The sequence below is a fragment of the Balaenoptera physalus genome, assembly GCF_965194825.1.
Source record: "Balaenoptera physalus genome assembly, chromosome: 3".
In the NCBI taxonomy this organism is placed as follows: Eukaryota; Metazoa; Chordata; class Mammalia; order Artiodactyla; family Balaenopteridae; genus Balaenoptera; species Balaenoptera physalus.
In genome coordinates, this window is record NC_138890.1 from 12,894,522 (window position 1) to 12,922,406 (window position 27,885).

The 27,885-nt window shown below is 56.1% G+C and overlaps 1 protein-coding gene across 7 annotated transcripts; it reads right to left on the minus strand.

Moving 5' to 3' along the window:
• Positions 1 to 680: 680 nt before the first annotated feature.
• PDE4C (phosphodiesterase 4C) lies at positions 681 to 27,885 on the minus strand. 7 transcript variants are annotated; one of them, XM_082456238.1, is made up of 17 exons: positions 26,785 to 27,885; positions 25,792 to 25,856; positions 20,802 to 21,007; positions 9,647 to 9,838; positions 8,914 to 8,950; positions 8,755 to 8,828; positions 8,466 to 8,518; positions 8,058 to 8,170; positions 7,884 to 7,977; positions 7,183 to 7,346; positions 6,885 to 6,983; positions 6,289 to 6,453; positions 6,103 to 6,202; positions 5,311 to 5,465; positions 3,522 to 3,644; positions 3,083 to 3,265; positions 681 to 2,556 (listed from the first exon to the last, which is right to left on the minus strand). In XM_082456238.1, the coding sequence occupies exons 2-17, from the start codon at positions 25,831 to 25,833 to the stop codon at positions 2,167 to 2,169; spliced, it is 2,190 nt and encodes a 729-aa protein (XP_082312364.1). In that variant the 5' UTR covers positions 25,834 to 25,856; positions 26,785 to 27,885; the 3' UTR covers positions 681 to 2,166. The 7 variants fall into 7 exon arrangements, with proteins under 7 accessions (XP_082312364.1, XP_082312363.1, XP_082312361.1 ...); XM_082456237.1 differs by lacking the exon at positions 26,785 to 27,885 and adding an exon at positions 26,246 to 26,459; XM_082456235.1 differs by lacking the exons at positions 25,792 to 25,856; positions 26,785 to 27,885 and adding exons at positions 18,147 to 18,579; positions 26,248 to 26,263 and having other exon boundaries at positions 3,083 to 3,160; positions 20,802 to 20,928.

Sequence of the window (27,885 nt, forward strand, 5' to 3'; positions counted from 1 at the left end):
CCCGCGAAATGACAAAGGCTCGGGGAGGTTAAGAGATTTGTTGACGTTCTCAAAGTCCATCTCTGGGGAACTCTGAAGATCACAGTCTGGAGAGGGTGGTAGACACGAAGCAAAGACTCCCAGAGAGCTTCCACCAGTGCCAGCCTGGGGTGGGTGGGGGAGGGTCAGGAAGGACTTCCTGGAGAAGGGGATGCTGAGCTGAGACCCAAAGGGTGAGGATGAGGGAGAGAAGTATTCCAGGTAGGGGGGCACAGCATGTGCCAAGGGCCTGAGGTGGGACTGTGCTTGGGGTGTTAAAAAACCAGTGTGGGTACTGTGCAGTCAGTAAGAGGGAGGAATACCTGTGGCCCAAAATGAAGGGGGACATATGAGTGTTCTTATGAATGGGTAGAGAAAAAAACAGAGGGAAATAAGGTGAAATGCTGAAGGCAGATGATCTGTGGGTGAGGTTACAGCAGAATTTTATTTTCGTCTTTACATGTTTCCATTATTTTCGGATTCTCTACAGCGACATGTATTACTTGCAAGGGGAAAATGATAAAAAATATATATAAATAAAAATCCCATAAATCTCTGCCTTTTAAAAATCCCATAAGTCTCTGCCTTTTAAAAGTGTGGAAGGAAATGCACCAAGTTCATGATCCAGCTGCCCTTTAATTCTCCCTCTGTGGAATTTGATCATTAATTGTGATGACGATGACTCATCAATGGAATGAAATTATTAATGAAATTATTTAGGAATGAAGCCTGCTGTTCTTGAAGCCAGGGGCTGCTGTGATGACTTGTGCCATGTAAAAGTCATCAGACACGCGGGGAGGGAGGCTAGGGGGTGGGGGATGTGGTGGGATGGGGGGATACTGAGGCCTCCGGAAGCGGGAATTGAATCTGAGACTTGAGCACAGAGCCGCCTCACCTGCTCTGCGCCACGCCCGCACCCTCAGGTTGAACTCAACCAAGCTGGGCGCGGGAGAGACTTCTGGCAAAGCGAGGAAGGGCCCCGAATTCGCCCCGCCTCCCTGCTGCGCCTCCAGCCACCAGAGGGCGCCGCTGGCTAACGTGTGACCCCACCTACAGGGCCTTGAGCCCTCAGGCCACAGGACCTCTCCGCTCCAGTTTCCCCATCCGTGAAATGGGCACGGTACTAATTATGGGTGATAGAGTTTATTTAACCCCAGAGAATGCCCCATATTTCTAAGATATTTCAGGGAGGTCACAAACACCACCCTCCAACCAAAGTTTACCCAAGTACTAAGGATCAGGCCATGGAGGGGAAACTGAGGCCCAGAAGGGGCTGTGACTCGCAAGAAAGCATCAGAGGCCTCCTTTTCCCTACGGGGAATCTGAGACAGCCTCAGAATCAGAAGATGGAGAGAACTTCCGTGGGGGAGAAGTCTGTGCTTTTGTTGCTGTTCTAGAGAGGGAGAAAGTATAAGGGAGCCAGCAGGGGGTCCTGGGACCAGGGAGAACTAGGATCCTTAGACCTGAAGACAGAAACCACAGCAACTTAAAGCAACAGCCAGTGCACAAGCAATGAAGGTTAAATCAGTCTTCAGAGACAGTTCCTGACACACAGCCCTCTCTTTCATGGCCCCTATCACCCCCCACCAGAGCTCCAGAGCCAGAATTGGGTCTGGATGAAGCTTTGGTGCTGAGAATTCTCCCATTCAAGTTCTTGTTCTCTTGTAATGAGCTGCCTTGCAGATGAAGGGGAGGTGTCTAGGGGAGGGGGCATCTCCTTGAGGCTGACTCCCCACCTCCTTGTGCAGGGCTACCCCACAGGCACATAACAGGCACAGGCCTGGCACACAGTAGGTGCCCGGTAAATATTGGATAAAGAATGAAAGAATAAAGTGATGGACGTGGCTGAAGAGTGACCACTGGAGAAGATAGACAAGGGGCCTGGCAGATACTCCCTTTCTACACCAGGGGTTGAAGTCCAGGAGGGAGAACTCAAGGGCCCTGGAAGAGGCTGCTCCCAGCCCAGCTCCTTGGAGAGCTCTCTCAGCTGAGCTCAGGGTCAGCGTGGACCCCGCCAGGTGCCTCCAATTCAACCCTGAGAACTGTCTGTAGCTAAAAGCCTGATTGTCTCCCTCAGTGGGTGCGGAAGGCAAAGCAGGGGCCACTTGGGACCTCTTCCTGGAAAGTCCACCCACCCATCAGGGGCCACTAGGTGCCCAAAGGCTCAGCCATCACATTGCCCTCATGGTCCACACAGGGCTTGCCCATGGTCCTCTGGTTGTCCAGGTATAGGGCCCCAGGGTCTGGGCTGGCCTCAGGGGACAGGAGCTCAGTGTCAGGTGACCCTGAGGCCTTCCCACCCAATGCTCCCTCCTCCTCTCCCTCCTCCTCTTCTGCCTCCTGCAGAGTCAGCTGAAACTGGAATCTGTCGGGTTCACCCTGCTTGGGGCTGGTGGGGTCCACAGGGCTGCGGGGGATCTTGCTCTGGTACCACTCGCGGTTGTCCTCCAGAGTGTCCAGCAGGTCCTGTGCATCTGGGTGTACCAGGTCAGCCCACGTCTCCCACAGTGGGTGGGCAATGTAGTCAATGAAACCCACCTGTGGGGTGATACAGAGTTGGGGGATAGAGGTTGCTGGGTGGTGGGTTACCATGGAACCTAGACCCGGTCCAGCCCCCAGACCTTTGCCCAGGTTGTTCCCTCTGCCTGGAATGCCATTTCCCAACTCCTACACATCCTTCGAAACCGTCTTCAAATAACCCCTCCTCTTGGAAGACTCCTCTGCCCCTTTTGGGCTCCCCCAACCCCTAAGTCTTTCCCTCTACCTCAGCCCTGACTCCTCAGAGCTGGATGAATGTGTCCCCCAGACTAGGAGCACCTCAAGAATCTCCTATGTCACTCAGAACAGATACTTCCAAACTCCACAAGTGAGTGAAGATCTCTCTTCCGGCAGCCCAGAGGGAATACATCCCAGGCCTGACTCTGCACAGCCCAGGGCAGACCCTTAGGCCACATCCCCTCATTTGCCAGCCAGGGGTCAAGCCAGGACTCGTGGGGTCAGCTCAGCCACTCCTTTCCCTCCCACCTCCCCAGTGCCCACCAGCTCGGCTCAGTCACCCTCAGACCTGGGACTTCTCCACCGAGGCCGTGTGCTTATCGCACATGGGGCTGATGTCCAGGCCTGATTCGCGCTCACGGTCGCCCTGCTGGAAGAACTCAGCCATGATGCGGTCTGTCCACTGGCGGTAGAGTGGCAGCGGCTTGGTGGGGTTGCTGAGGTCGGCACAGTGCACCAGGCTCTGCAAGACCTGGTGAGACCGAGGCTCGGGAGGGCTCAGGCCAGGCCACCCCAGGCCTGGTACCCGCCCCAGAGGCTGGCGCCATGGACATACCCATCTTATAGGTGGGGAAACTGAGGCTGGGCAGGGGGAAGGGTGGCTAAGGCACAGCCACGCGACCGTATGTGCCTCCATTTCTTCAAGTTGGGCACGCAGTTGGCACTTCATAAATGCAGCTGAATGAGAGTGTGGAAACCAAGACCTTAGGGCTGGCCCAGCCACACACCTGGATGTGGTCGGAGTAGTTGTCTAGCAGCAAGACTCCAAGGCTTGTCACCTTCTTGGTCTCCACCATGGTCTTGAGGTCAGCCAGGATGTTCATGTGTTTGGACATGTCTGTGGCCAGCACCTGGGGGAAGGTGAAGGAGGATGGCAGGTATGAGGATAGCGCCTGCCCCACCCCCACTCCCCCCCTCCCAGACGCCACACCCACTTGGATCCTCAGCCCTCTGAGCCTCAGTATCCTCATCTGTCAAATGGGGGCATGTATCAAGATTTGCTGTAAACCCAGCTCACAAGAGAAGCTGAGTCAATAGTCTCTTCTCCAAGGTTGCTAGGCTTGTGGGGTGCATCCCACATGTGGGACAGGGCATGAGGGAGGGATATTAGACCTGGGGGTTGACATGAAACATGCCTGAAGCCCAGCAGATGACTTGGCCAGTGCAAAGGCCCTGAGGCTGAATAAGCTGAGGAACATAGAGGAGAGAGTTGTGGCTAGAGCAAACGAGTGCAGGAGCAACATGGGAGCAAGTGAGGGTGACAAGAATGGGGAGGGCCTCAGGGAGGAGTGGGGGATTTATCCAGAGGGCCGTGGGAGCCACAGGTGGACTCAGTGCTCCCCAAACCTTCCTGTGGCTGCTGCGTGCCCAGGAGGGCTGTTTTCAGCCACCGGAAGGGAAGTTCAGCTCTGAGCACAGCTGCTTAAAATTCATTTAGCTGGACCCATGCGGACCCAGCCCAGGGATGACCCACGGGCTTCTTTGACAATCAGACAGAAGTCTCAAAACTTCTCCCCAGGGGACTTCCCTGGTGGTCCAGCAGTTAAGACTCCATGTTCCCAATGCAGGGGGCCCGGGTTCGATCCCTGGTCAGGGAACTAGATCCCTCATGCCGCAACTAAGAGCCCGCATGCCACAGCTAAAGATCCCATATGCCACAACTAAAGATCCTGCACGCCGCAACGAAGATCCTGCACGCTGCAATGAAGATCCCTCGTGCGGCAACTAAGACCCGGCACAGCCAAATAAAAATAAATAAATAAATAAATATTTTTTAAAAAATACTTCTCCCCAAACCTCCCATCTGGCCCAAATGATGCTTCCACTGGGAGTGCCCACTGCCCAGAGCCCCCACTCTGCCTCAGCAAACTTTTAGTTCCTCTTCACTTGGAGCCTGGTTTCCTCTGAGCCCTCCCCACATGCTGTTCCCTCTGCTGGGAACACTCCTCCCCACCCCATGGTCCTCTACACTCTTCCGGCCCTGACTTCAGTGTTCCCTCCTGGGGAAGCCCTCCTCAACCTTGAGCATCTCTCCATCACAGTTCTGTCTACAGGTCCCCCATCATGGCTCTGCTGTGGGTCCCCCATCATGGCTCCCACCTATGTGCCCATCTCCCCCACAGACTGAGTTTCATAAAGGTTAGAATTCTAATGGTCATTGTCACAGGACAAGCACAATAGATGCTCAATAAATGCTTGTTAAATAAGTGAATTGATGCATAAGAACCCAAAACATACTGGTGTCTCCCAGCTTGAAAAATATCAAATGCACAGACTCAAGGGTCAGAAAAGTTGTACCTGAAACCCCAGAAAGTTTCCACATCATTTGCACGTGAATCACATCCAAGACCTGATTAGCCTGACAAAGGGCCTAGTCACCCCTACCCAAGGCTTGGACAGTCATCGCCCCATTTTACAGACCAGGAAGCTTGGACTCAGAATGGGGACATGCCCTGGTCCAACTGAACCCCCAGCCATACCAAGATCGCCCCACCCCATCCATCGTTGTTGTCTCACCATGTCAATGACCATCCTGCGCAGACTCAGCCGCTGCTTGATGGTGAGGTTCTGGAAGATGTCACAGTTCTCTGCCTGCAGCAGCTTGAAGCCCACAGCCAGGTGGTGGTTCTCCAGCATGGAGGTATCATTGTACATAAGTGCAAGCTCTGAGTCTGTAGGGGAGGTGGAGCACCTCAAGAACTGCCTGCTCAACCTACTCCACCCAAAGGCCGGTTCTGTAAATTCTCGGTAAACTCCTACTCATGCATTGAAGCCCCAACTCCAATGCCCCCTCCTCCAGGAAGCCTTCTAGGACCCTGTCTCTCCCCATGGCCCTGCCCTGACTCTGCGGGGGTGGGGGGCAGCATCTGTGTTCAGCTCTACCTCCTCGAGACTGGTGACTCCTTGGGGACTTGGCATGGCAGGAGACAGTGCTGAGTGCTGGTTGAATGAACTACCAAGTCTTTGTCTTATTAGACCCTGGGATCCTCAGGTGAGAGGGCTCCACTCTTATCTCCAGCTCTCCAGGGATGTATATAAGAGGTACCCAATAATTGCTTGTTGACTGAGTTTTTCTGACACCACAAAGGATCCTAAACTTTAAAATCTCAGTGGGCCCAAATCAGCTCTGCCACATTTGTTATTCTCTCATTTATTGAGTGTCTACTGTATATCTGGGTCTGCTCTCAGCACCTAAGGGAGGGAAGATTGTGGCAGTCATTTCACAAACAGGGAGACTCAGAGCAGGAATGGGACCAACTAACATCACTTGATTGACAGGTGGTGGCAGGGCCCAGCCCCCTAACTCACTGGTGTTAATGAGAAACTGATTGGAGACCCCAGGATGATCCACATCATGGATGGCGCTTGCAAAGATGGCAGCCAGGACTTCCAGGTCTGTGAACACGGCCTGAGTGGGCACGGAGCATAAGAGGTGAGGGGTAGGCTCTCTGTGCCCTGCACGCACCAGGGCTGCCTGCAGCTGTAGGGCCCTACCTCGAGCGCAGGTGTGGCCAGCAGCACATGTGTAGACTGGGCCACGTCAGCGGCGTGTAGGCTATTGTGGTAGGCCACATCGTTGTGGTAGTGACCCTCCAGTGTCAGTAGGTAGGTGGCAAGTGTGTCGGCTGGGATCCGAAATGTCTTGAGCAGGTCCCGTTCCTGGTCCATCACAGGGCCCCAGTCAGGGCCTCGGCCTCTGGGTGGCAGCACACACTATTCCTATGCCTTCTCTCCTTCTGAATCCCTATCCATCTCTCAAGTGCCCTCTCTTTCAGGATGCCCTCCCTGCTCTCCATCTGAACTCCCTTGGTCTCTGTCCTTCCCCTCTGGCTCATCTCTGACCCCACAGTTGTGCCCTACAGACTGGGTCCCTTCAGGCCTGGCCCAAGGCTGAGGCTTGAGTCTTGTTGCCAATCAGCAGTGAACTTTTAAACCTAACAAATGCCTATCCATCCTTCAATGCCCCTGCTCAAATGACCCCATTCAGGGATGTTAGGGAGGATTTGAAGAATGTGTGTCCCATGAGGTCCTGAGGTAGGAAGGAGTGAAGGAAACACAAGGGTATTAGAAGCCAAGGGCAGGGGAGGTACCTGAAAGATGCTGAACATGATAGCTGTGAGGGGCCGGTTCTCACTTAGCTCTGCCACCTTGAACACATCAAGCCCCCACTTCTTGGTGTCTTCCAGCTCCTAAAATGTGAAGGACTGGAGCTTAACTGCAGCCCAACTTCCCCAGACTCTGGAGCCTCAACCCCCATCCCCAGGCCTCAGGTCCTACTTTGACCCCCACCTGGTCAGTATATAGGTGGGCAAACTGAGGCCCAAAATAGGGTAGCCACACAGAGCCAGGTTTCAAACCTGGGTCTCAGCATTCCTATTGTAAACCCACCTTGGCCAGTTGCCCCTCCTGATCAGTCTGGACCCCAAAGCGTGGGACAGTGGCTGCAGAAATGCTGGTACTGTGGGGGAGTCCACGCAGGCCGCTGATCTGGGACATGGGACTTGGGGGCTCCGTGGGGGTCACCCTGGGCAACTCCACCTCAGTCTGCTGGTCTGTAGATGGGGCAGGGTAGGGCTCAGAGAAGTCAATTCACCTGCTAGGGTTGGCCTGCTTGGCCTCAAGTACTGGACCTTGCCAAGCCTCAAGATCAACCTATTTCCTTTTTACCTGGACCAAAGTAATCTCAGAGTAAAGTCTTTTCTGGCCTGTAGATACCCTTCTCCTCTGTTCAAGGTTGATCTCAGTGACCTCTTCTGCTGGACATGGCCCCTGGGCACCTGGAGCTTAGTATTTTTCCCAAAACAGTCAAATGTCCTTTCCGTCTCCCAAGCTGGAGACCCAGCTCTGTGGTTCCCTCTATCTCCTCCTTGGCAAACTTCTACTCATGCTTCAAAACCCTAACTTTAATGTCCCCTTCCTCCTGGAAGATCCTCCTGTCCCTCCCTCTGGTCCAGCCCTGCCTCATGGGGCTGGGGGTGTCCGTGTCTGCTTCTATCTTCCTCAGTTGAGGTCTGTAGCAGAAGTCTTTCTTTCCCTTCCCTCTTCTTATCTCTGTAATGTGGCCTAGTCAGTGACCCACCATAGCTCACCCAGGAAGGTTTGGGATATGTACTCAGACACTTGGTTCCCAGAGCGGCTGGCTTCAGACAGGTGAGTCAACTCCCGGTTCAGCATCCACTTGAACTGCAGGGGAAGGTGATGTCAGTGATGATGGGGGCACTGTGGACATAGGCAAGTGATCTCAGTTATCTGGCCCTACTAACCTTGTTGGAGGCCATCTCCCCCACCGAGTGCCGCGCCTGCAGTGTCTCCAGCTGATCCAAACACCAATCCAGCTCGTCCAGTGTCTCCAAAGCCAGCGTCTGCCCAGTGTCCTCTGGGGGCCAAGCTGGTCAGGGGCCTGCCCCACCCCCACCTGGGAACCCTGTGCCCCTCCTGCTCCCATCTCTGCATCTGGACCCTGGATCCCTTCCCAATGAGAATGGGGCCACTCAGGACCCCAGCATCTCCGCAACCCCAAGGGTGTTTGGGCGGGGGGTTGGCGGGGTGGGGTTGGGGGGTAGGTTTACAATTAGCACAGCCTAAGGATTCATGGGCTGGAGAGGTCCCCATAGAGAGGAAGTTCACAGCTGTCCCACAGTGGAAGGAGGGGATAGGAGCAGGCGCATTACCTGTTGGTGGAGGGGGCTGACTGCCAGATGGGGTGTTCCCGACGCATGCCTGCCTGCAGTACAATCTGCTCAGGAGCGGCCTGCCCCACCCATAGGGCCCCGCCCCCAAGACCTCGTGGCCCCGGCCCCTCCTCCCCTTTCCCCCATCCCCGAATTGCCAGCCGCGCCCTTTCCGCCCGTGCCCCGCCTCTGCTTCGCCCACCTTGTCTTCTGATCCCGCCCCTCTCCACCAGGCCCTGCCCTTCTCTCCGCAATGCCCCGCCCCCGCCCCGCCCCGCCCCCTGCGTACTTGGCTGCCCCGCGGCCTTGCAGGTGGGCAAGGGACGCAACGTTGCTCCGAACCGTCCTCAGACTGGCCAGGACCTGCGAGGGGGAGCGGTCAGCGTTGGGAAGGAGGGGTCGGCTCTACCTGCCCGGCACACGGGAGAAGGAAGAGGTGGGCACCCACCTGGGCAAAGGGTGTCACAATCACGTCTTCTCCGTGTCTGCGGGGAGACCAGACGTAGAAGGGCGGTCAGAAGGAGCCCTCCCACACGTTCCCATCTTCCAGTTTTTTATGCGGGTTTTTTTTTGTTGTTTTTTCTTCCTTTTTGCGCCACGTGGCATGCGGGATCTTAGTTATTGAACCCGTGCCCCCTGCTGTGGAAGCGCGGAGTCTTAAGCACTGGACCGCCAGGGAAGTCCCGCATCTTTCAGCTTTTACCCACGCTGTGCCCTCAGCTGAGTGCATCCTCCTGCCCCGACTCCCTCCTTTGGGTGTCTTCCTAGTAGTTCTTGGACTCCCCTCACCTGACTCTTCTCTGAAAGCAGCCACAGCCCCTCTGACCAATCACTCACTTTATCCCCATCTCACAAATGGAGAATCTGAGTCCCAGGGGCAATAGGGGTCTTAGTAGAGGCAGGAAATTATGGCTACCAGGAAGTTCAAATCAAAGTGTATGTTCGGTTGCTGTTAATTGGCCTTAATGTCACTGGATTGCCACCCAACGCCAGCCTAAAGTGAGGCACAGAGGATCACTGGATATCATTCTCGGCATGTCCGACTGAACAAGCAAATAGGCAAACTCCTACATAAACTTTAAAGCCCACATCAAACGGTCATTTGAAGGAGGTGTGCTGAATGGAGGAATAAAGGAAGGAAGGAAGTAGAAAGAGGTATTATCCCCCAGCCTCACACTCACAGGTCGCTAGCCACAGAGGAGTTCCGGGACATGGTCTTGGACGAGAGTTCGTAGTCACTGTCTGAGCGGTACAGGAAGGACTCCCGCCTCTGGCTGTGCTGGGCAGAGGCTTGGATGACCCGGCCAAGGCCAGACCCGGCCTGAGGGTCCAGGGCGCTTCTTCTGCATGAGAGCCCATTTTCCAGGTCCAAGCTGAAGGAAAAGGAGTCATAGTCAGAGCCGAGGGTCCTGGCATATGGATGCTGGGTCATGGCCTATATCAGTTTTGTCACATCCTCCCTGGGGCCACGCGGTGGGCTGGGCAGGAGTGGCCTGCAGCTTGTCCATCTGTCCCACAGTCACACCCCCACTCAGGGACACCACGCCCCTCACGCCTCCATCTCCACCTCTGTACCCCAGAGTCTTTTCCACTGGGACTAATCTGGACTCCAGGACATGAGTTTCGGATCTGTCTCCAAGTGGCTGTTGTGACCATGGGTAGGTCTCAGCTTTTCTATGGACATCAACAACTTTGTTTCTAATATGGGTGTGGAAGACTTCATCCCCAGGGTGCTTTTAGGGAGTTACAACCTAGCACCTGTGGAGAGTGACAGGGCTCCCGTATTACTAAGGAGTAAACTGAGGTCCAGGTCGCAGGTAAGTTCATGGAGATTGAAAACGACTTCCTGGGCTTTCCTCTCTGGAGGGGACCTCGGTCCCGCCTAGACGGGGCACACGCGAAGGCTCCTCACAGCCAGGAGAGGCCCCCATCCCCAGCCAGCTTTGGCTACGCCCTGGACCACCTGTCCCCTTACCCCAGCTCCAGGTCCCCACCCTCAGCCCATATGGCCCTGCCCCAATCTCACCAACCACGCCTCCAGCTCGCTCTGGCCCTATCCTTAGCTCCCCAGTTCTTCTGCTTTATTTTTGGCCTGAACGCTCTGCCTGTTCTCTTCCACCTCTGGGCCTTTGCACAGAATGTGTCCTCTCCCCAGAGCACCGTCCTCCTCCTGTTCCAGGCAATCCCCAATCGCCCCTCCCCTCCCATCTCTCAGCCCCGTCTCTCCCTCCAGCCACACCCTGACGGAATAAGGGGGATCTACGACTCTCCCCCTTGGAGTCAGGGGTCAGAGAAACAGTGGCAGGGGGCAGGGGGCTAGAACAGAAGTGTGGGAGGGAGAGTTAGCAACCAGGGAGAGGGGCTGCAAGTGGGTCACAGGTTTCTGAGAAGGGAGCGGGCAGGAAAGACGGAGACAGGAAGACCCCAGGGGCCGCCCCTAGACACGCCTCTCCTGGCCGAGGGCCAGTGTCCACCTGGTCCCCCTCCAGGTCACCCCATCCCCGTCCACGGATGGGATCGACGCCTGCCGGAAGACTCCGAACAGGGAATTCGGCTCAGACCGGGTTGGGGGTGGGGAATTCGTCAGGATTCTGTCCGGTTCAGCTGGATTCGGTCCGGCTCCGTCAAGTACGGTCAGGTTTGACTAAGCTGGGTCTGATCATACAGGACTGGACCTCTTCCCCTGAGTTCTGTCGGGTGAATTCGGTAGAATTCGGCTACAACCGACCGCATTCGGGTAGGTTCGGATGCGTTCGGGCGTGTTCGGTAGCGCCAGGTTTTCGAGAAAGTCCGGGTGGCGCTCGGGCTAGGTCGGGCATATTCGGCTTAGTCCGGCCTCACTCGGGTGTTCGGCTATGTCCGACCGCTCTCGGTCTGTTCGGGTTCTGGGGCTCCTGGAGAAGCCCCTAAAGTCCAGCGTTTCTGAGTTCCCGCTTCGTGACGTCACCCGGAGGGGCGGGACTTCTTAGCGCTTACCCGGCCTCCGAGTGTGCCGGGTGACTGGAGGAGAGAGACTCTTGGGGGCGGGCTAGTGGCGGTGGATACCCTAAACCTGTGCTCAGAGGGGGAGGCCTGGGAGTGGCTACCACCTACCCCTCCCTCTCATCTCCCCAAAACTTCTGGGAAAAGCACACCTATGGATGAATAGGGAAACTGAGGCCGGGAGAGGCCACAGCGTGCTGGGTTCGAATCCAAGTAGCGAGCACGGAGAGTTAAGGGCTGAGCCGGGGTTTTGTCGCTGCGGGGGAAGCTGTTTTTCTTTCTGCTCTAAACTTAGCCGAGAGCTGCGGGGTCAGGCCGTGGTTCCATGACGCGGGCAGCGGGGAGGAGCTCGCACCGACTGTGGGAACGGCGTGTCTGTCCATCGGTTAGACAGGTAAACTGAAGCACAGGGGCCTCGGAGAGACCTGCCCTCGCCCAGCCTCACGCCCTTGACGTCCTCGACGCCCCTGTGCTCACTCCGGAGCCCTCGGCGGGGACCCCTCTTCGCAAGCTTCTGGTGCCCTGGGGGCGCTCTCCCGGACCCGGGACCCCAGTCTCGGCCTGAAGTGGCGCCATCAGGGACCACGGTCACGACTGCCCCCCTCTCCACCAGCTGCCACTGGCCGTGTGACCTTGGAGAAGGGACCTTTAGTCTCTGAGCCGCAAGATACCAAATTACCAAGTGCGAAAACCGCACGAGCCAAGCGCAAGGTACGAGACCCAGTCGGCGCCCACCAGCCCCACCTCCAACCCCAGCCTCTGCCCTGCGACCCAGGATGTGACAGTCGCTTAATGAAGGGCCGGAATTCAAACCTAAAGCGGTGGAACGAGTCCTTGGAGAACGCAACCGAGTGGGGCTGCGCAGAGGCGGCGATCTGCGCGGGTGCGCAACAAGCTCTCTTACACCGCGAACACCCTGCCTCAAAGGCCTCCATCAAATCACGTCTTCCTCCGCGAACATCGAGGGCTTAGTGTGAGGTCACCAGGCCATCCCGTTGCTGGCGCCACAACGGATGGCGGGGGCAGACCGAGGGGAGGAGTGACCCTCTTCCCTCCACCTCCAGGACTCTCAGCCCGCCTGCCCCGGGTTGGCGAGGGTCAGAAGGAGACGTGAGCCTCAGCCCGTCCTGCTCCAGGCCGCACAGCTGGAGAGGGACAGACGGCTGGTCCCCTGGGCGTGTGTCCAGGCGGTGGGTGGAGGGAAACAGAGATGGAGAGAGACAGTCATCAACTAAAAGAGACAGAGATAAGACAGAGGGAGAGAGATACCGAGAAAGGGCAAAGGGGCAGAGAATTATGCCCTGACCCCCAACCTGGCCCCAGCTGTCCTTGACTCTGCCCTTCCCACCTCCAGCCCGACGGTTCCCATGACCCCTGCGAGGCCCACTGTCTCGCCTCACCACAGCGGATGGGCCACGGTGAAGCGCCGCTGCAGGCGGATGCTCTGGTTCACCAGGAGCTTCCTGAAGAGCCCGGGGGAGCCGCGCGGGGAGCCCCGTGGGGAGCTGGGCACAGGGGCCGGGGCGGGCGCAGGGGGGCCCTGCATCGCCAAGACCGCGTGGAGGCTGGACGGAGTGCAGGCTGCGCGGGACCTTTTCTGGTCAACCACGGGGGCGGGGCCCGGCAGGGAGAGGGCAGGAGACGCACCCGCCCCGCCTTCGCCGCAGGACCGCTCAGGGACGCCCTCACCGGGACAAATGGAGAAACCGAGGCCCTTAGCTAGACGGGACACTCTCTGCTTCCTCTTTGGGGGAGCCCAGAAACCGCACCTTATACCACTTCCCTCTGCCACCATGTCCCCCAGTAGTGCAGCTTGCTCAGCTGATAACTCGGCTGAAAAGAGATACAGAAGTCAAAAAAGGAAGTGTTCTCCATTATCAGGGAGTCACCGAGACACAGAGTTTGCTGAGGGGCTGCCCCGATCCCACACAGTGTTTGCAATACCCCTCTACCCATTTTCCAGATGGAGAAACTGAGGACTGAGCCACCAAGGGGCCGCTCAGAAACTACAAACCCTTAATCCTTTGTCAGGTGGGGAGCTGAGGCTTGGAGAAAAGTGGTAACAGTCGCAAGTTTTCACTGCAAGGCTGCTCCCCCTCTTCCTGTCCCCCTCCACAAGTCCCCACATGACCTCCACCTGCTCTGACATTCCCCAGGCCCTGTCTCTGGATCGTTTCCCCTCTCCTGCTGTCTCTACTGGACAAACATCCGCACTCTACTCCTGCCAGGCCTTCCGGTCCTGTGAAGCTTCAGCTGCCACCGCCCACCCCAGGAAGGACCCTTGGAAAGGGAAGCCTTGCCCCTGGTATCAGGGGGGCTGTTCAGGGGTCTGTACCAGCTGGCCTACCCTCAGAATGCTGGGGTTGGGTGGTCTTGCCCCATTCTTCAGAAAAGGAAACCAAGTCTCAGAGAATGTCACACTTGGAGACAAGACCCAGAACACCCACCTCTCAGGCAGAAGCCACCAAGGCCCAGGGAGGCTGGGCCTCCCAGCTGAGGCCACACAGAAGCTATGGGCCTGACTGTGTCCTGCTGTGGGATAACAAGCCCCCTGCCTGGGCCTTGGCCCAGGGGACTGCACTAGTTTTGGGAGCCCCAGACAAATGCCACCCAGGTTTCTGGCAATCCTGGGGGGATGCGAGATACTATTTCGGGAGATCAGGGCTTCAGTGGTGAGACCCTGACCCTCCCCTGACATGTCAATCATACTATGGTCCCCGTTGTATAGATGAGAAAATGGAGGCTCACAGAGGAGTCACACTGGGGCCCAGGAGGACAAAGAGTCTCAAGGGTCTGGCTGGGAACCCCCTTCTGTCCCCATGGCCCTGCAACCGGACACCTGGTGGGAATCAGACTCTCTGTCCCCAAGACAAAAATACCATCTGTAGCTGCTGCGGCTAGACCTAATTATAGCTGGTCCCCAGGGGATAGAGGCCGCCAGGATCAGTGGAGAGACTGGGGCTGGGTCCAAGGAGCCTTGACACCACCTCAGCCCCATGGGGGAGACTCACAGTGTTCTCATATCCCCAAGGAGAGACTGAGACACAGAGAGGTGCAGTCCTTCTCCTGAATTCACAAACATAAAATGGAAGGTTAAGGCTAAACACATGGGTACGAACTGAGCACTCCTTGCTCTCCCGGTGCTGAGCCAAGGGCTGTGCATGTAAAAGTCATTTTATTTTTGGAGCAACTCTATAAAGTGGGGACTATTATTCCCATTTTGTGGATGGGGAAACCGAGGCACAGAGAGGCGTGCTCCTTGCCTGAGGTCATTCAAGCCTAGGTTGGCAGCCTCCCCAGCCTCTCCCACTTAATGCTTAAATGGCTCCATCTCCTCTGCAGTCCCAGGTGCTACTCTGACATTAATGCTTTATCAGTCGTTTTAAAATTAATGTTTCATTAATAGATTCAACTTTAAATACTTTATAACCAGTTTTAACGGTAATGCATTATCAGTAGCTTTTTGGATGGAGAAACTGAGCCACAGAGCCAAGATTCAGCATTCAAAACCTGGCCTGCCTGACCCTGAGAGATGACCCCAAGCTTCGCCCAGGAAGGGGCAGAGGCCAAAGGAGGGGTTGACATGACTTTGTCTCACCCTAACTTTGTCCCTGCATGCTATGTGACCTGAGGAGGTGCCCAGCAGTCTCTAGTGCCCTTAACACTTTGGTGTCTCAATTTCCCCTATTTGAGCCTCTTCCCTGGGCAAGCACTTGTCTCCTCTACCACCAGGTGGCCCCCGTGAGACAGGAGGTGGGTGCTGTTACACCCATTTTATGGACAAGTATACAGGGGTCTGGAGAGGAGAGATGACTTGCCCAAGTCCGCCTGAAGAATCTAGTTATCTTTTTTTTTTCGAATTAAAAAAAAAATTTTTGGCCACACTCCAGGGCATTTGGGATCTTAGTTTCCTGACCACGTATCAAACCCGCACCCCCTGTATCAGAAGCACAGAGTCTTAAACGCTGGACAACCAGGAAAGTCTCCCTCTGAAGAATCTAGATAGAGAGAGGAGGGTGGAGGCTGAGTCACATGTGCAGATGATCACATGGGTCAGATCTCACCCTCCTCTGCTCCAGATCCTCCTGTGGCTCCCCATTGCCCTCATTTCTGAATCCACACCTCCCAGGACACCTGTGTGGCCTCACTCCTGCCTGTCTCCCCCGCACACTCCTCTTGGCTCACTCTGCTTCAGCTTCATCATCCCCTCCCCGCTTGCTGTTTTTCAAAGCATCCAGGCTCATTCTTATCCCATGCCCTTGCCTGAAGGCTCTTCCCCTGCTAACTTTTTTAAAAAATTTATTTATTTGGTTGCACCGGGTCCTTAGTTGTGGCTCACAGGCTCCTTAGTTGTGGCATGCGAACTCTGAGTTGTGGCATGCATGTGGGATCTAGTTCCCTGACCAGGGATCGAACCCAGGCCCCCTGCACTGGGAGTGCGGAGTCTTAACCACTGCGCCTCCAGGGAAGTCCCCCCTGCTAACTTTTTTGTCTTTCAGGTCACAGTTGAAGCATCACCCCCTGCAGGAAGCCCTCCGTGACCAGCCAAGTAAATAAATATTCTCAGAGCACCCTCCTCTCATTGGTACAATTTCACATTTACTGTCCTGATTATTTGATCTGTGTCTGCCTCACCTGCCAGCCCCTTGAGGGCAGGACCAGGTCTGCCTTGCTCCCAGTTGTGCCCTCAGTGCCCAGCACTCAGTAGGTGCTCAGTAAATGTTTGTGAGATGAATAAGAGCCTCCCCTCCCACCCTCCAGCCACACTGATCTGTGTTCATATCCTCATATATCTGATCCTCTTGAGTCTGACGCTTTGCACATTCTGTTCCTTCTGCTTGGCATACCCTTCCCTGCACTCCTCCCGGCTGACTTCTCTTTACCCTTCAGGCTAAGCTTAGATGTCACTTCTTCCGAGCAGTCCTTCCTCACCCCCTACCTCCAAGAGCTGGGTCAGAAGCCTCCTCTGGGCCCCACGGCACCCTGATCTCTCTCCATCACAGCACAGATCACTCTGTGTTGTCTCCAGCTGGTATGAGTCTGTCTCTACCTTTAGCCTATGAGCACCTGCTTGCCCTTGGGCTGTGGCCCCAGTACAGGGCCTGGCACATGGTAGCTGCTAAATAAATGCTTGCTGAACAAGATGCTCAGGCCCTCCCAGACCCATGTGATCCACCTGGGGTAGTGGGGAGGCAGGCCACAGCTGAGGACTATGCTCTGGCACAGGATGCTCATGACAGAATGCAGAAATTATGAGTTTGTGTTTGCATCTCACTGATGACACTGAGGCTCAGGGAAGCACCACCGCTTGCTTGGCAGTGCACAGAACATTGGCCTTGAACCCAGCTTCCCTGAAGGCTGAGCCTCTCCCAGCACATCAGCATGTATATGCATGGGCGGGACACACACACACACTCACAGGCACACAACCCACCACTCCTGCCTTCCAGAGCCACGTGGCTCTCCCCCGAGATGGGCCCAAACCTAGTCTCTGTTTGTTCTTTCTTGAAGATGGAAAATCATGAGTCACTGGGAGAGAGGGGAGGAGGAGCTGAGGGCTGGAGGGTGGAGGCAAGGGGCCTGCTGGGTCACCTGGGAAAGCTCCAACCCTTCTGGGCTGTGGGGCCCTTCTGCCCCAGACACCAGCCAGGGCCGCTGGAGGGCCAGGCTGGGGTGTTAGGCCAGGCTTGTTGATCAAGAAGCCTGTGGCCCCGGGAGATCCAGGGACCAAGGCAAGAGAAAAGTCCAGAGAGGAAAGCGACTCACCCAAGGTCACTCAGCCTGGCCTCAAACCCAGGACTCTAGGTCTGGCCTGATTTAGCTCCCCCTCCCATCCAAGGAGGGCTTGGGACTCCTGGACCCTGCTCTTTGGTGGCACTGAGGCCCCTCTGACCCCACTAAGGCCCCTGTTTTTCTGTGTTTCTATTCTGTCTTTGTCTTATTCTGCCCCCTTCCCTCAGTTTATATGAAACGGGAGCAGCCCCTCCCCCACCCCTGCTCCCCTCTTCTCCACCTCATTCTTGTGTGGAAGAAACATCCTGTGCTCAGGCTCCCCAAGAGGCTTCCCTCTGACATCAGCGGACACGTGAGTGTGTGTGTGTGTGTGTGTGTGTGTGTGTGTGTGTGTGTGTGTGTGGACATGCCACAGAGGAGGCTCCTCCCCCAGCACAGCAGACAGCCTGCCCTGGCCCTCTCATATACCCAACCCAAGCTCCCCTGAAATGCTTGCCGTGGCCACAAACCCACAAACACCCGAGGACACTCCAGGGTCTGGAGGGCCCTTGGACACCCAGCTGGATCAGAGCGAGGACAGTCGTGCCCAGCCACACACACAGGGGCACCACAAGGGGAAACACCCCAGCACGTAGGTAACTGGTACACACACACCTGAACACATCCCATCACCCGCAGAGACACAGCCAGCTGTGGACACTCACACAACAGATAGCACACACGAGGTCGCAACTGCTCAGGCTCACACGCATTCGGATGCAACGGCACTTGGGCACACCAGGTCACACAGACCCATAAGCAATCATGGCACTACCACCTCCCACCTCCACCCTCCTCTAAAGCGCCAGCCTCAGCCAAGAGGCAGAGACCCCCGCCCCTGGAAAAGCAAAGACCCTCCCCTACTCCCGCCAGGCCCTGCGCGCCCCTCCCCCACTCCGCGGGAGGGCCCTGCCCCCGCCCACCTACCGCCTGTGGAAGGAGGAGGGCCAGGAGCGCCGCGACTTCTCGAGCGCCGGCCGCGGGCTCAGGTCCCGCTCCCTGCGGCCCACAGACTTGTCCGGGTCTGAGTGGAAGCGCCGCTGGATGCGGATGGGGTGCCGGGGCTGCCGCCACAGGTGCTTCGGAGCCCTGGCTATGCCTTGGCAGCTGCGAGCGCGGTTCAGCTCGCGGGGTGCCTCTACCCCTTCTTGGACCCCCGGGGTCTCCATGCGACCGAGCCGGGGAGCAGGCAGAGAGCAGGGCGCGGGAGCGGTCCCCGGGAGCGAAGTGTCTGAGCCCGGGTCCGGCCAGAGCCGGGGGTGGAGGAGCTGTCCGCGCCGGCGGTGCTGAGGCGGGAGAAGGTAGAAACAGGGGCTCAAGGTGGGGCTGACATCAAGGAGCTGTCCTCGTTGAGATGGTGCTGAAGGATAGATAGCAGGGGAAGAAGAACTTGCGGGTGAGGGTTGAAGACAGGGTGTGGGGAGATCCCCAGCGCCAAGAATGGCCTGACGTCCCCTCTAGTGCTGAACGAAATAGGGGCAAGACACGGACTTGGAGTGAAGACAGAAATTATCCTCCCGGTTGCTGCTGAATGGAGAGCGGGAAAACAGGGGCTCTGGAGACCGCCAACACCAAGGCACTGCCCCGACTCCTGATGCCGAAAGGAAAGAAGGTAGTAGATGCAGGAGCTCCGGGTGGCTGAGACAGAGAGGAGCTGTCTGCGACCTGTCGGTTCTGAAAGGCAGGGCAGGAAGACAGACAGGGGTTCAGGAGAACCTTCAGACCGGGGTGCCGACTGCCCAGGAGGTGCTGAAAGCAGTGGTGGGTCCTCAACCCTCCCCCATGACTGTAGCAAAGACGAGTCTGGAAGCAGAGTCAAGGGCTCTGGTCTTCAGTGGTAGGCACAGATGGCAGTCTCTCTGCTCAGGAAGGTAGGCTTAGCGGTTCAGCCCCAGATGGGGTCTCTTTGGGACCTTAAAACCCCCATACACGCAGGGCAGGAATCCGGGAAGTAAAGAGAGATGGGGGAGGGCTGTGGCAGGGCTCTCCAATGCCTGGGATGGGCACACAGAAGCTGTCTCTGGTTGGGATTGCCAACAGTGGGGGTGGGTAGAGAGGGGCACTCTTTTATAGCCACACCGACACCCAGATCCTCAGCAGAAATGGCAGGATCTCATTCGCCCTGTGACGCCCTGGGTCCCACCTCACAGTCACAATTGCTGCCCTCAAATCCCAGGCCTGCCCCTCCCTTCCACAGTGCTAGAAACTCAAGGCCCTGACCACAAGACATTCTAATCTCAGGGGTAATTTCCTGGCAAGTGGCAAAGGGAGGGCGAGAATATTTTCTATCATCACGGTTAACAGAAGTAGACATGGACAAGAGCAGGGCTGAGAAGGTGGGCGTGGCTGGGGAAGGGAAGCATTTGCAGCCATTTGGTGCAGCAGATTTGGGAGAGGAAGAGCCCCGATCTTTTCAGAGAGCTCACAAGGACATCTCAAGGATATTTCCCACGAAGACTGTCTACTCTCTGCCCCAGTTATGTCCCCAAGTTGGAGGAATGGAAAATGCTTGGGCCAGGGAGTCAAGCAGACCGAGCTCCAGCCCCAGTACTACCACACCTTGCTGGGTGATGCAAAACAAATTGCTTCTCTCTGCCCATTACATATGGTTCAGTCCCCTGCCCTTCAAAGCTGACAGTGGGAGACAACTTGGTCCAGTGGTGGGAGATGTGGGCTCTGTCACTGGCTGGCTGTCACTTTCCCTCCACAAACCTGTTTTCTATTCCAGAAAATGGGAGTAATGATGGTATTCCCACCTCTTGGCATTGTTGCAAGGATGAAAAGAAATGTCACATGTGAAGGGTCAAAGACCAGGAGCTGCCCATACCAGTCCACCCTCTCTCTTACCCCGTGCTGGTGTCCACCAATGCCTGATGTGTCTACTTCATAAATAACCTACTTCTCTCTAGCCCATGGCTCCTGTCCTGGTCCAGGCACCACTTTCTCCTGCCCAGAACTACCCAGGCCTCTTCGTTGGGCTCCAGCTATTTCCACTACTGCTCCTGACCGTTCTGCCTACAGCAGTCGCAGGGAATTTTTTAAAATGCCAATCTCGATCCCCTGAAAACCCACCCATGTCTCCCCATTACACCCCATGAAGTCTTGGGTGGTCAAGCCCCTGCCCACCTCCCCAGGCTCCCCTCCTACCCTCCAGCCACAGTGACCCATGTTCAACTCCTCATGCGTCTGATACTCTTGAGTCCAAGACTTTGCACATTCTGTTTCTTCTAATTGGCACACACTTCCCTGTGCTCCTCCTGGCTGACTTCTCTTCGTCCTTTAGGCTAAGCCTAGATGTCACTTCTTCCAACCAGCCCTTCCTCCCCACCTCCACCCCCCAGCGCTGGGTCAGAAGCCTCCTCTGGGTTTCCATATTGCCCTGATCTCTCCAGCTAGTATGAGTCTATCTCCACCATCCCCCTGTGAACACCTACTTGCCCATGGCTGTGTTCCCAGTACAGGGCCTGGCTCAGAGTACGTGCTTAATAAATGCTTGCTGAACAAGTTAAAGAAAGGTTCAGCTAGACAAAATACTCTCCCTCTCCTGGGACAGGCCCTCTTGATCCCCACATGCCTCCTCACCTGCCTGGGGCCAGGCTGTGTCTTTGCTCATTCCCTCCAGCCTCGATGTTGAACACCACACAGGCACTGGGCTCCAAGTCTCCAGTGGTCCCGAGACGGCTCGACAGTGGTGGCAGCAATGGGGTCCCTGAGAAGCACCTCCGGATGACACCACTGCCAAGGGGGTTCATGCGGGCCAAGCCAGAATCCGCCGACTCCCAGACTGACTGGGGAGAGAGTGACAAAATATGAGCAAGTTCCCAGGCCTGGAGCCTCCCTGGGACCCCGGGGACCATGAGACTCTGAGACGCCCTCACCTAGATTCCTGGACTGACCCGGAGAGTTGTATCTCAGTCCTACTTATTCCCTGAGTGAATTTCCTTCTCTGAGCCACAGTTTCCTCATCTATGAAATGGGGATGTGGATCTCAACTTTGCAGGATACGAATAGCGCCCGGCCCACAGTAGGCTTTGCAAAAATATTTATTTATCAATCAATTAATACACAGTATATTCATTGTTTATAACATTATATAATACATTGCTATTTATTATAATAATATGCACTGTAATTGTATTCTAGCATATTATATTATTTACTAAAATATAAAAATAAGGTATGCAATAAGTAAACAAGTGAATAATGACAGTACCAATAGCTAATCTTTCTTGTACACTCACTCCACATAGGTGGTGTTCTAAAGATCCTTCATGGGTTAGCTCACAAGAACACAATGAGGCCATTTTATACAATTATCCTCATTGTACAAACAAGAAAACCGAGGCTCAGAAGTTAAGTAACTTGCCCAAGGTTGCAGTTGGCAAGTAAATGGTGGAGATGGGATTCCGGATTCTGAGCTTTGGTGACTCATTTCTTGAAGGAAGGACTTTACAGGAAAAATTAAATGAGATAGTGTTTGCAAGCATGTGCTGGGTAAACACTTGGGACATTTAAAAATCAAACAGAATCGGGATGAGTTGATGAGTCGGGAGCGTGCGCTCTCCAGCCCAACAGATCTGGATTCAACCCATGCCATGTGGTCTAGGCCAAGAATGCCTCAGTTTCCCCATCTGTGAACCAGTGATGAAATCCAAACAGATCCCTTGGGGTTGTTGATAATAAAAGGATTCGGCCGGCACGGGCCAGTCGTAGGCTGGGAGCTGTCCGCAGTGCTGACCCCAGGAAGTGGCACCAAAACTGGAACCCACAGCCATGGGGTAGGAGTGGGAGCCAAAGGAACAAACATGGGAGAGGCAGAGCTCAGAACCAGCCTTCTCCTGCTCTGCCCCTGCACCTCACAAGTGAGCCCGTCTCCACCATCAGACTCAACATTCAGCTGGAGAAACTGAGGTCCAAGACCACAAGGCTGATCAGGGAAGAGCCAGGGTAAGGGGGGTGAGGAAGAAGATGAGAGAAGGGGACATCAGTTGAACGTCTACTATGTTTATTTCCTTCCTTATGAGGTGGATCTTCTTATTCCCATATCACACAGGAGGATGTTAAAGCTCAGAGAGGAAATGACCTGCTGAGGGTCACACAGCTGGGGGTGGCTCATTCCCCCCCCACCTTCAGATCTTTGCACGAATCTGCTCCTCCTAGGACCTAGGGTACCTGACTCTTTCCTGACACACACCCCATTTGAGCACTACCGTCACCACCCTCTCCCAGGGGCGCCTGAATTCTAATGCAGGAATCGAAGTGTTCCATCCTAGGCCTCCCCGGGGAGGATTCCTGGCAGCTGGGAGGGTGTGCAGGGAAAGCTGAGGGTGGGGTGTGTGGAGACAGTGGGCCCCTCCCAGAGCAGGAGGCCCACTGAGATGTCAGCTGTCTGTTTTCTTCTTGAGGAAACTGAGTTCCAGATGGGAAAACCACTTGCCCACATTTATATTCATTCATTTATTCATTCAGTACAAAAAGATAGTTCATATGGTGCTAGAAAGAAAATTAAACCATGTTAGGGCCTGGAGAGTGATTGGGCGAGGGGCCAGTAATATTGCTCAGGTGTAGTTAGGGGCCCTTCTGAGGAGATGACTTTGAGCTGAGACTGGAAAGAGGAGAAGGAGCTGGCCAGGAAAGAACTAGGAAAATAGCATACCTGGCAGAGGGAACAGAATGTGCAAAGGCCCCGAAGTGGGAACAAGCTGGTGTGGTTTGATGAACAGCGAGGGGAGGCTGGAGTGGAGTGTGGGGAGGTGGGTTGGTGGGGAATTGATGTGGGGCCTCAGGGGTGGTCCTGGGAGTGGATTGAGAGCTTTCAAGAGATGCCACTTGCAGGACTTTCTTGGTGGCATAGTGGTTAAGAATCTGCCTGCCAATGCAGGGGACACGGGTTCAAGCTCTGGTCTGGGAAGATCCCACATGCCGCGGAGCAACTAAGCCTGTGTGCCACAACTACTGAAGCCCGCGCGCCTAGAGCCTGTGCTCAACAAGAGAACAAGAGAAGTCACCACAGTGAGAAGCCCGCACACCATAACGAAGAGTAGCCCCCAGTCGCCGCAACTAGAGAAAGCCTGCACGCAGCAACGAAGACCCAACGTAGCCAAAAATAAATAAGTAAATAAATAAACACCAATGAGTTTTTTTTTTAATACATTTATTTATTTAGTTTTTGGCTGTGTTGGGTCTTCATTGCTGTGCATGGGCTCTCTGTAGTTGTGGCATGTGGGCTCAGCAGTTGCGGCTCGCGGGCTCTAGAGCGCAGGCTCAGTAGTTGTGGCGCACGGGCTTAGTTGCTCCGTGGCATGTAGGATCTTCCCAGACCAGGGCTCGAGCCCATGTGCCTTACATTGGCAGGCGGATTCTTAACCACTGCGCCACCAGGGAAGCCCCCGATGAGTTTTTAAAAATTAAAAAAAAAAGAGATGCCACTTGCTTTATGATTTTAAGAAGCCTCCTGTGTCTGCATCAGGGACCATTGGGGGAGGATAGAGGCTGGGGCAGCACCTGGGTGGGACATGGGCCAGGGTGGGGCCCATGAGTGGATGCGGGACATGTTTTGGTGGCTGAGAGATGGGTCATGGCCATAGGGTGTTCAAGGAGATTCAAGGGTAACTCGTGATTATGATGGGTGACTTGTCACACAGTTCTCTGGATGAGTGGGGCCACCATGACCTAGATGGGGAAGATTTGGGAGGAAGCACCACAATCTGGTGAATTCAGGTTCCACATGGCCCCCAGGGGGAGCCAGAGGAGGCAGCTTGATGTTTGGGTCTGGGCTTGTGGGGGGCCTGGCTGGTTTGGGGGTGAAACAGACAAGACAGGCCCTGTGGGGAGCAGTAGGCAGCATCTGCAGGGGGTTGGGTGGTGGGTTCTTCAGCAAGCCCCGACTCCCAGGACCTAGCCCGGCTGCTCCTCCCCCGGGGTGGTGTAAGGTAAGGATGGGGGCTCTCAGAGCTGCAGGTGGGGGAGGGGAGGGTCCTCCGGGCCTCTCAGCTGCAGCGTTAATCAACCTACCACTCCAGACTAATTGCCTTCCTCCTTGAGAGTCTGGAGTGGGGACAGAAGGCCTGGCGGGAGGCCCTGGGTGGGGAAGGGATTGCGGGGAGGCTGAGAAGCTGTCTTTTGATTTGTCCATCTCTCCTGTCTCTGAAATCCTGATATCAGCTAGCTCTGGCTGCGACCCCAAGTCCTGCCTCTAAGACAAACCCTAAATCTGTCCCTTGACTGATCCTAACCCTCCCGTGGCCTCCAGCACCCCTAGATCACAATCCACACCCCTCACCGCAGCCCCCATGACCCCACGTGCCCTAGTCCCTGCCCTCCACCACCTCTCACCTTCCTCTTCTCCCCTCACTCAACCTGCGTCAGCCTCACCAGCCTTGTCGTAGCTGCTCCTTAAACCTGCCTCAGGGCCTTTGCACAGGCTGTGTCTTCTGTAGGAAATTCCCTTCCCCCAGCTCTCCCGTGGCTGGCTGCTTGTTTTCATCCATTCTTCAGCTCAAAAGTCACCTCCTCAGAGAAGCCCTCCCTGCCCAGCCTGGGCAGCCTCACTCACATTCACCCACCTCCAGAGGTTATCTTGGTTTAATTTCTGTCTGCCCAGCCTGTGAGCCTCCATGTTCCCAGGCCCAGCACAGTAGGTGCTCCACGTGCAAGTGGAATGACTGATGCTGTAAACTGAGTGTTTGGGGGAGCATAATGTGGTCCCCACTTTGCAGAGGAGGAAGGTGCGACTTGGAGAGGGAGCCAGCTGCCAGGGTTCACTGGGGCTGCCTGGTCACACACCACATGAAAGAGGAGGGCCAGGGATTGTCCTGGGCGGCTGGAGCAGTTGGGGGCTCAGCTCAATGGCAGGGGTTCAGAGCACAGACAAGGGTCCCAAAGACTCAGGTTCAAATCTTGCTCAACCATTCACCTTAAGGGAGAGGTAGCCTCTCTGGGCCTCAGTTTCCTCATCTGTAAACTGGGGCTACCCTTATCTTTCTCCTCCTCCCACAGACAGCTGGGGCGTGGCTAAATGAGTTAAAGCGTGTGGGACCTTGCCTTTTGCCGGGGACCACCTCATCCTGACTTCTCTCCGGCCACAAAATTTTAGCCCCCCCCCTTTTTTTACACAAGCATATAGAGTCCCAGAGAAGTTACCAGCCACTCAGGCATCAGCCTGGGATTCAAATCCAGCTTCTGCCCAGTTCCCCACTCACTACTGTCTTTGTCTCCTGCCTCAGTTTCCCTGCCCCGAATGTCTGGCCTCACACCCTCCCCACCCTGGACTGAGGGCATCCAGGCCCCCTTCCCTTGGGCAATCAAAAACCTTGCATCCAGACCCAAGGGGTCCCTAGTGCCCTCCCTCCCCCATGCCCCCCCACCCCAGTCCCCTGCTCCCAAAAGCAATGGCTGCTGCCCTGGGCTGGATACTTGGATCGAGTCTTAGTGGCCTTTATGGGCCTCAGTTCCCCCATCTGTAAGTGGGTTTCCAGGCAGCTCTGGGTGTTTCCAAGTACTGGGACCCCCCTCCCCCATGGCCTGGACAAGGGCACCCCACGTCAGCCACAGCCCGCTCCCCACGGCTCACCTCGTTTAGCGGGAAGGAGAGTGCTGTTCTGCTGCGCCGCATGGCAGCACGAGGTGTCTCTGAACCTGGGGAGATGGACGTGAGACCTCTGGGCTCTGAGAGCCCTGCTATACTCCTGTGAGAGCCCCCCCAGACAGGTGGCCCACTCCCATACCCCACATCCTCTCTTGGAGCCCGCAGATACTCAATCAAGGTAACCTGGGCCAGACCACAGGCACCAGTGTGGGGCAACCGCCCGGCCCTCTGCAGGGGCCTCCGTCTAAGGGCAGTGGGCTCGGTGCCCAGACATACTCCCCAAGCCCCCTCCCAACTCCCTGCCCAAGTCAGCAGCTTTGGAACATCAGGACCCTCAGGAAGAAGTCCCCTGGCCCCATGGGAGATCCATTTGGCTCCCAGCCAAGCTCTGGAGGGTGCAGGGACCCCAGCCCACTGCTTGAGAACCCCCCAAACTCACACCAGCTCTGCGAGGCCTGGGCAGGCCTGACGCTCACTGCCACCACTGAGTCCTGCCTGAGTCCTGTGACCTCGCAGGGAGCGGGGCAGGGGAGGACTTAGCCTGCCCAAGAGGCGGCCCAGGGTCCCCGCCCAAGTGGAGCCCCTTAACTGTCTGAGCGCCAGGTCTGAGCAGGACACACCCACATGCTACCCTCAGGACCCAGCCGGGAGGTGGGGGGCAGAGCGACTGGGAGGGTGTGAGGGTGTCACCAAGAAGGTGTGAGAGAGAGTGGCCAGGAGCGCGTGACCACGTGTGTTTGTGGGGGGAGCGGGGGGGGGGGGAGGGGGAGGGGCGGGCCCAGAGTGGGCAGGTGTTAAGTTGAATTGTTCTTGTGTTTGCTTATGAGAGAGGGAGGGAGTCAGAGAGAGAAGAGGAGAGAGAGACGGGGAGAGAGATGGAGAGAGACAGAAAGATGGAGACAGAGACAGAGAAAGAGAGCAGAGAGACAGAGAGTCAGAGAGAGGTGCAGTTTTGAGGTCAGAATAGGAGAATTTTACCAGCTTGGGGTCTGAGACATGGGCTTCACAGCCAGAGCCCATGAGGTATGTCTTCAGGAGTTTGAAGATGGCCTTCGGGAGGTCCCTGGAGGCTCCGGGAAAGTTGCCCACCATGCTCTGCTGCCCCAGGCAGATTGATGACCCTCTCTGGTCCTCTGGTCAACACCCTCTCTACAAACAGTGGGGGCTGGAGCTGCAGCAGGAACCTGGGGCCCCCAGGAGGGGCTGTGGGGTGAGGAGGGCTGTGGCCAGGGGAAAAGGGTTCATGTGGCATTGCCACCTCCCAAGCTGCCATGAGTTAATGTTTCACCAGACCTGCTGACTGCCTGGGAGGCCCTGCTGTCCCCTCTGCCCCAAGAATCATCAGAGCATGACCCTCCCCTGGGCGGGCTTCACCTCGATGTGCTGGGTGACTTTGACCCCCAGCCTCTCTGACCACCCGTCTCACTGTGGGTTAAACTCAGCCTTGAGGGGGCAGCTCCAGGCCTGAGTCATGGCCAAGGCACACGGTCGAGACCCAGCCTGGAGCCTCTGTGTCCCAATCTGCTAGAGAAGCCTGGAAAGTCCCTGGGTGTGGAGTGGGTAGAAGGAAGAACCCACAGACCCACCAGGGTCCCCAGTCCCAGGCCTGCCCCTCCCCAAACTCGGTTTTCCCTCCTGTACAATGGGAGGGAAGAGAGTGGACGCCCATGCTCAGACCCTGGGAAACAGGACTGAGGCAATGGGAGTCGAGGAGAGAGGGCATTTTGACTCCCTGTTCTCTGCATGCTTCTGGCCCTTTCCAGCGTCTAAGCCTTTGCACAGGCTGTCCCTGCCGATCTGCCCTCCTAAAGGCTTGAAAGAAGACCGGTCGGATTCTGGAACTTGCTGGCTGGAGACTCCCCCATGGTGTTCTGGCTAAACTCACACTTCTTCCCATAGCCCACCTCGTGCCCCACAGATCCCTCCCTCACCCAGCTCTGACCCTGCTCATCTCTTTGTTGTTTCCCAAACACCCCTAGTTTTTCCTACCACAGGGCCTTTGTACTTGCCGTGCCTGCTTCCTGGGACACCTTCCCTGGTTTCCCCCAGGGTGGCTCCTTCGCCCTTTCAGGTCTTGGC

Excerpts from the sequence above, each read along its gene's own strand:
- PDE4C (XM_082456233.1), bottom strand. The coding sequence starts at position 20,832 with ATGAGCAAAGACACAGCCTGGCCCCAGGCAG. Across the intron at positions 8,951-9,646 it reads TCCTCTGTGGCTAGCGACCT|ACACGGAGAAGACGTGATTG; the intron begins GTGAGTGTGAGG and ends GTCTCCCCGCAG. Across the intron at positions 7,347-7,883 it reads CATATCCCAAACCTTCCTGG|ACCAGCAGACTGAGGTGGAG; the intron begins GTGAGCTATGGT and ends CCCCATCTACAG.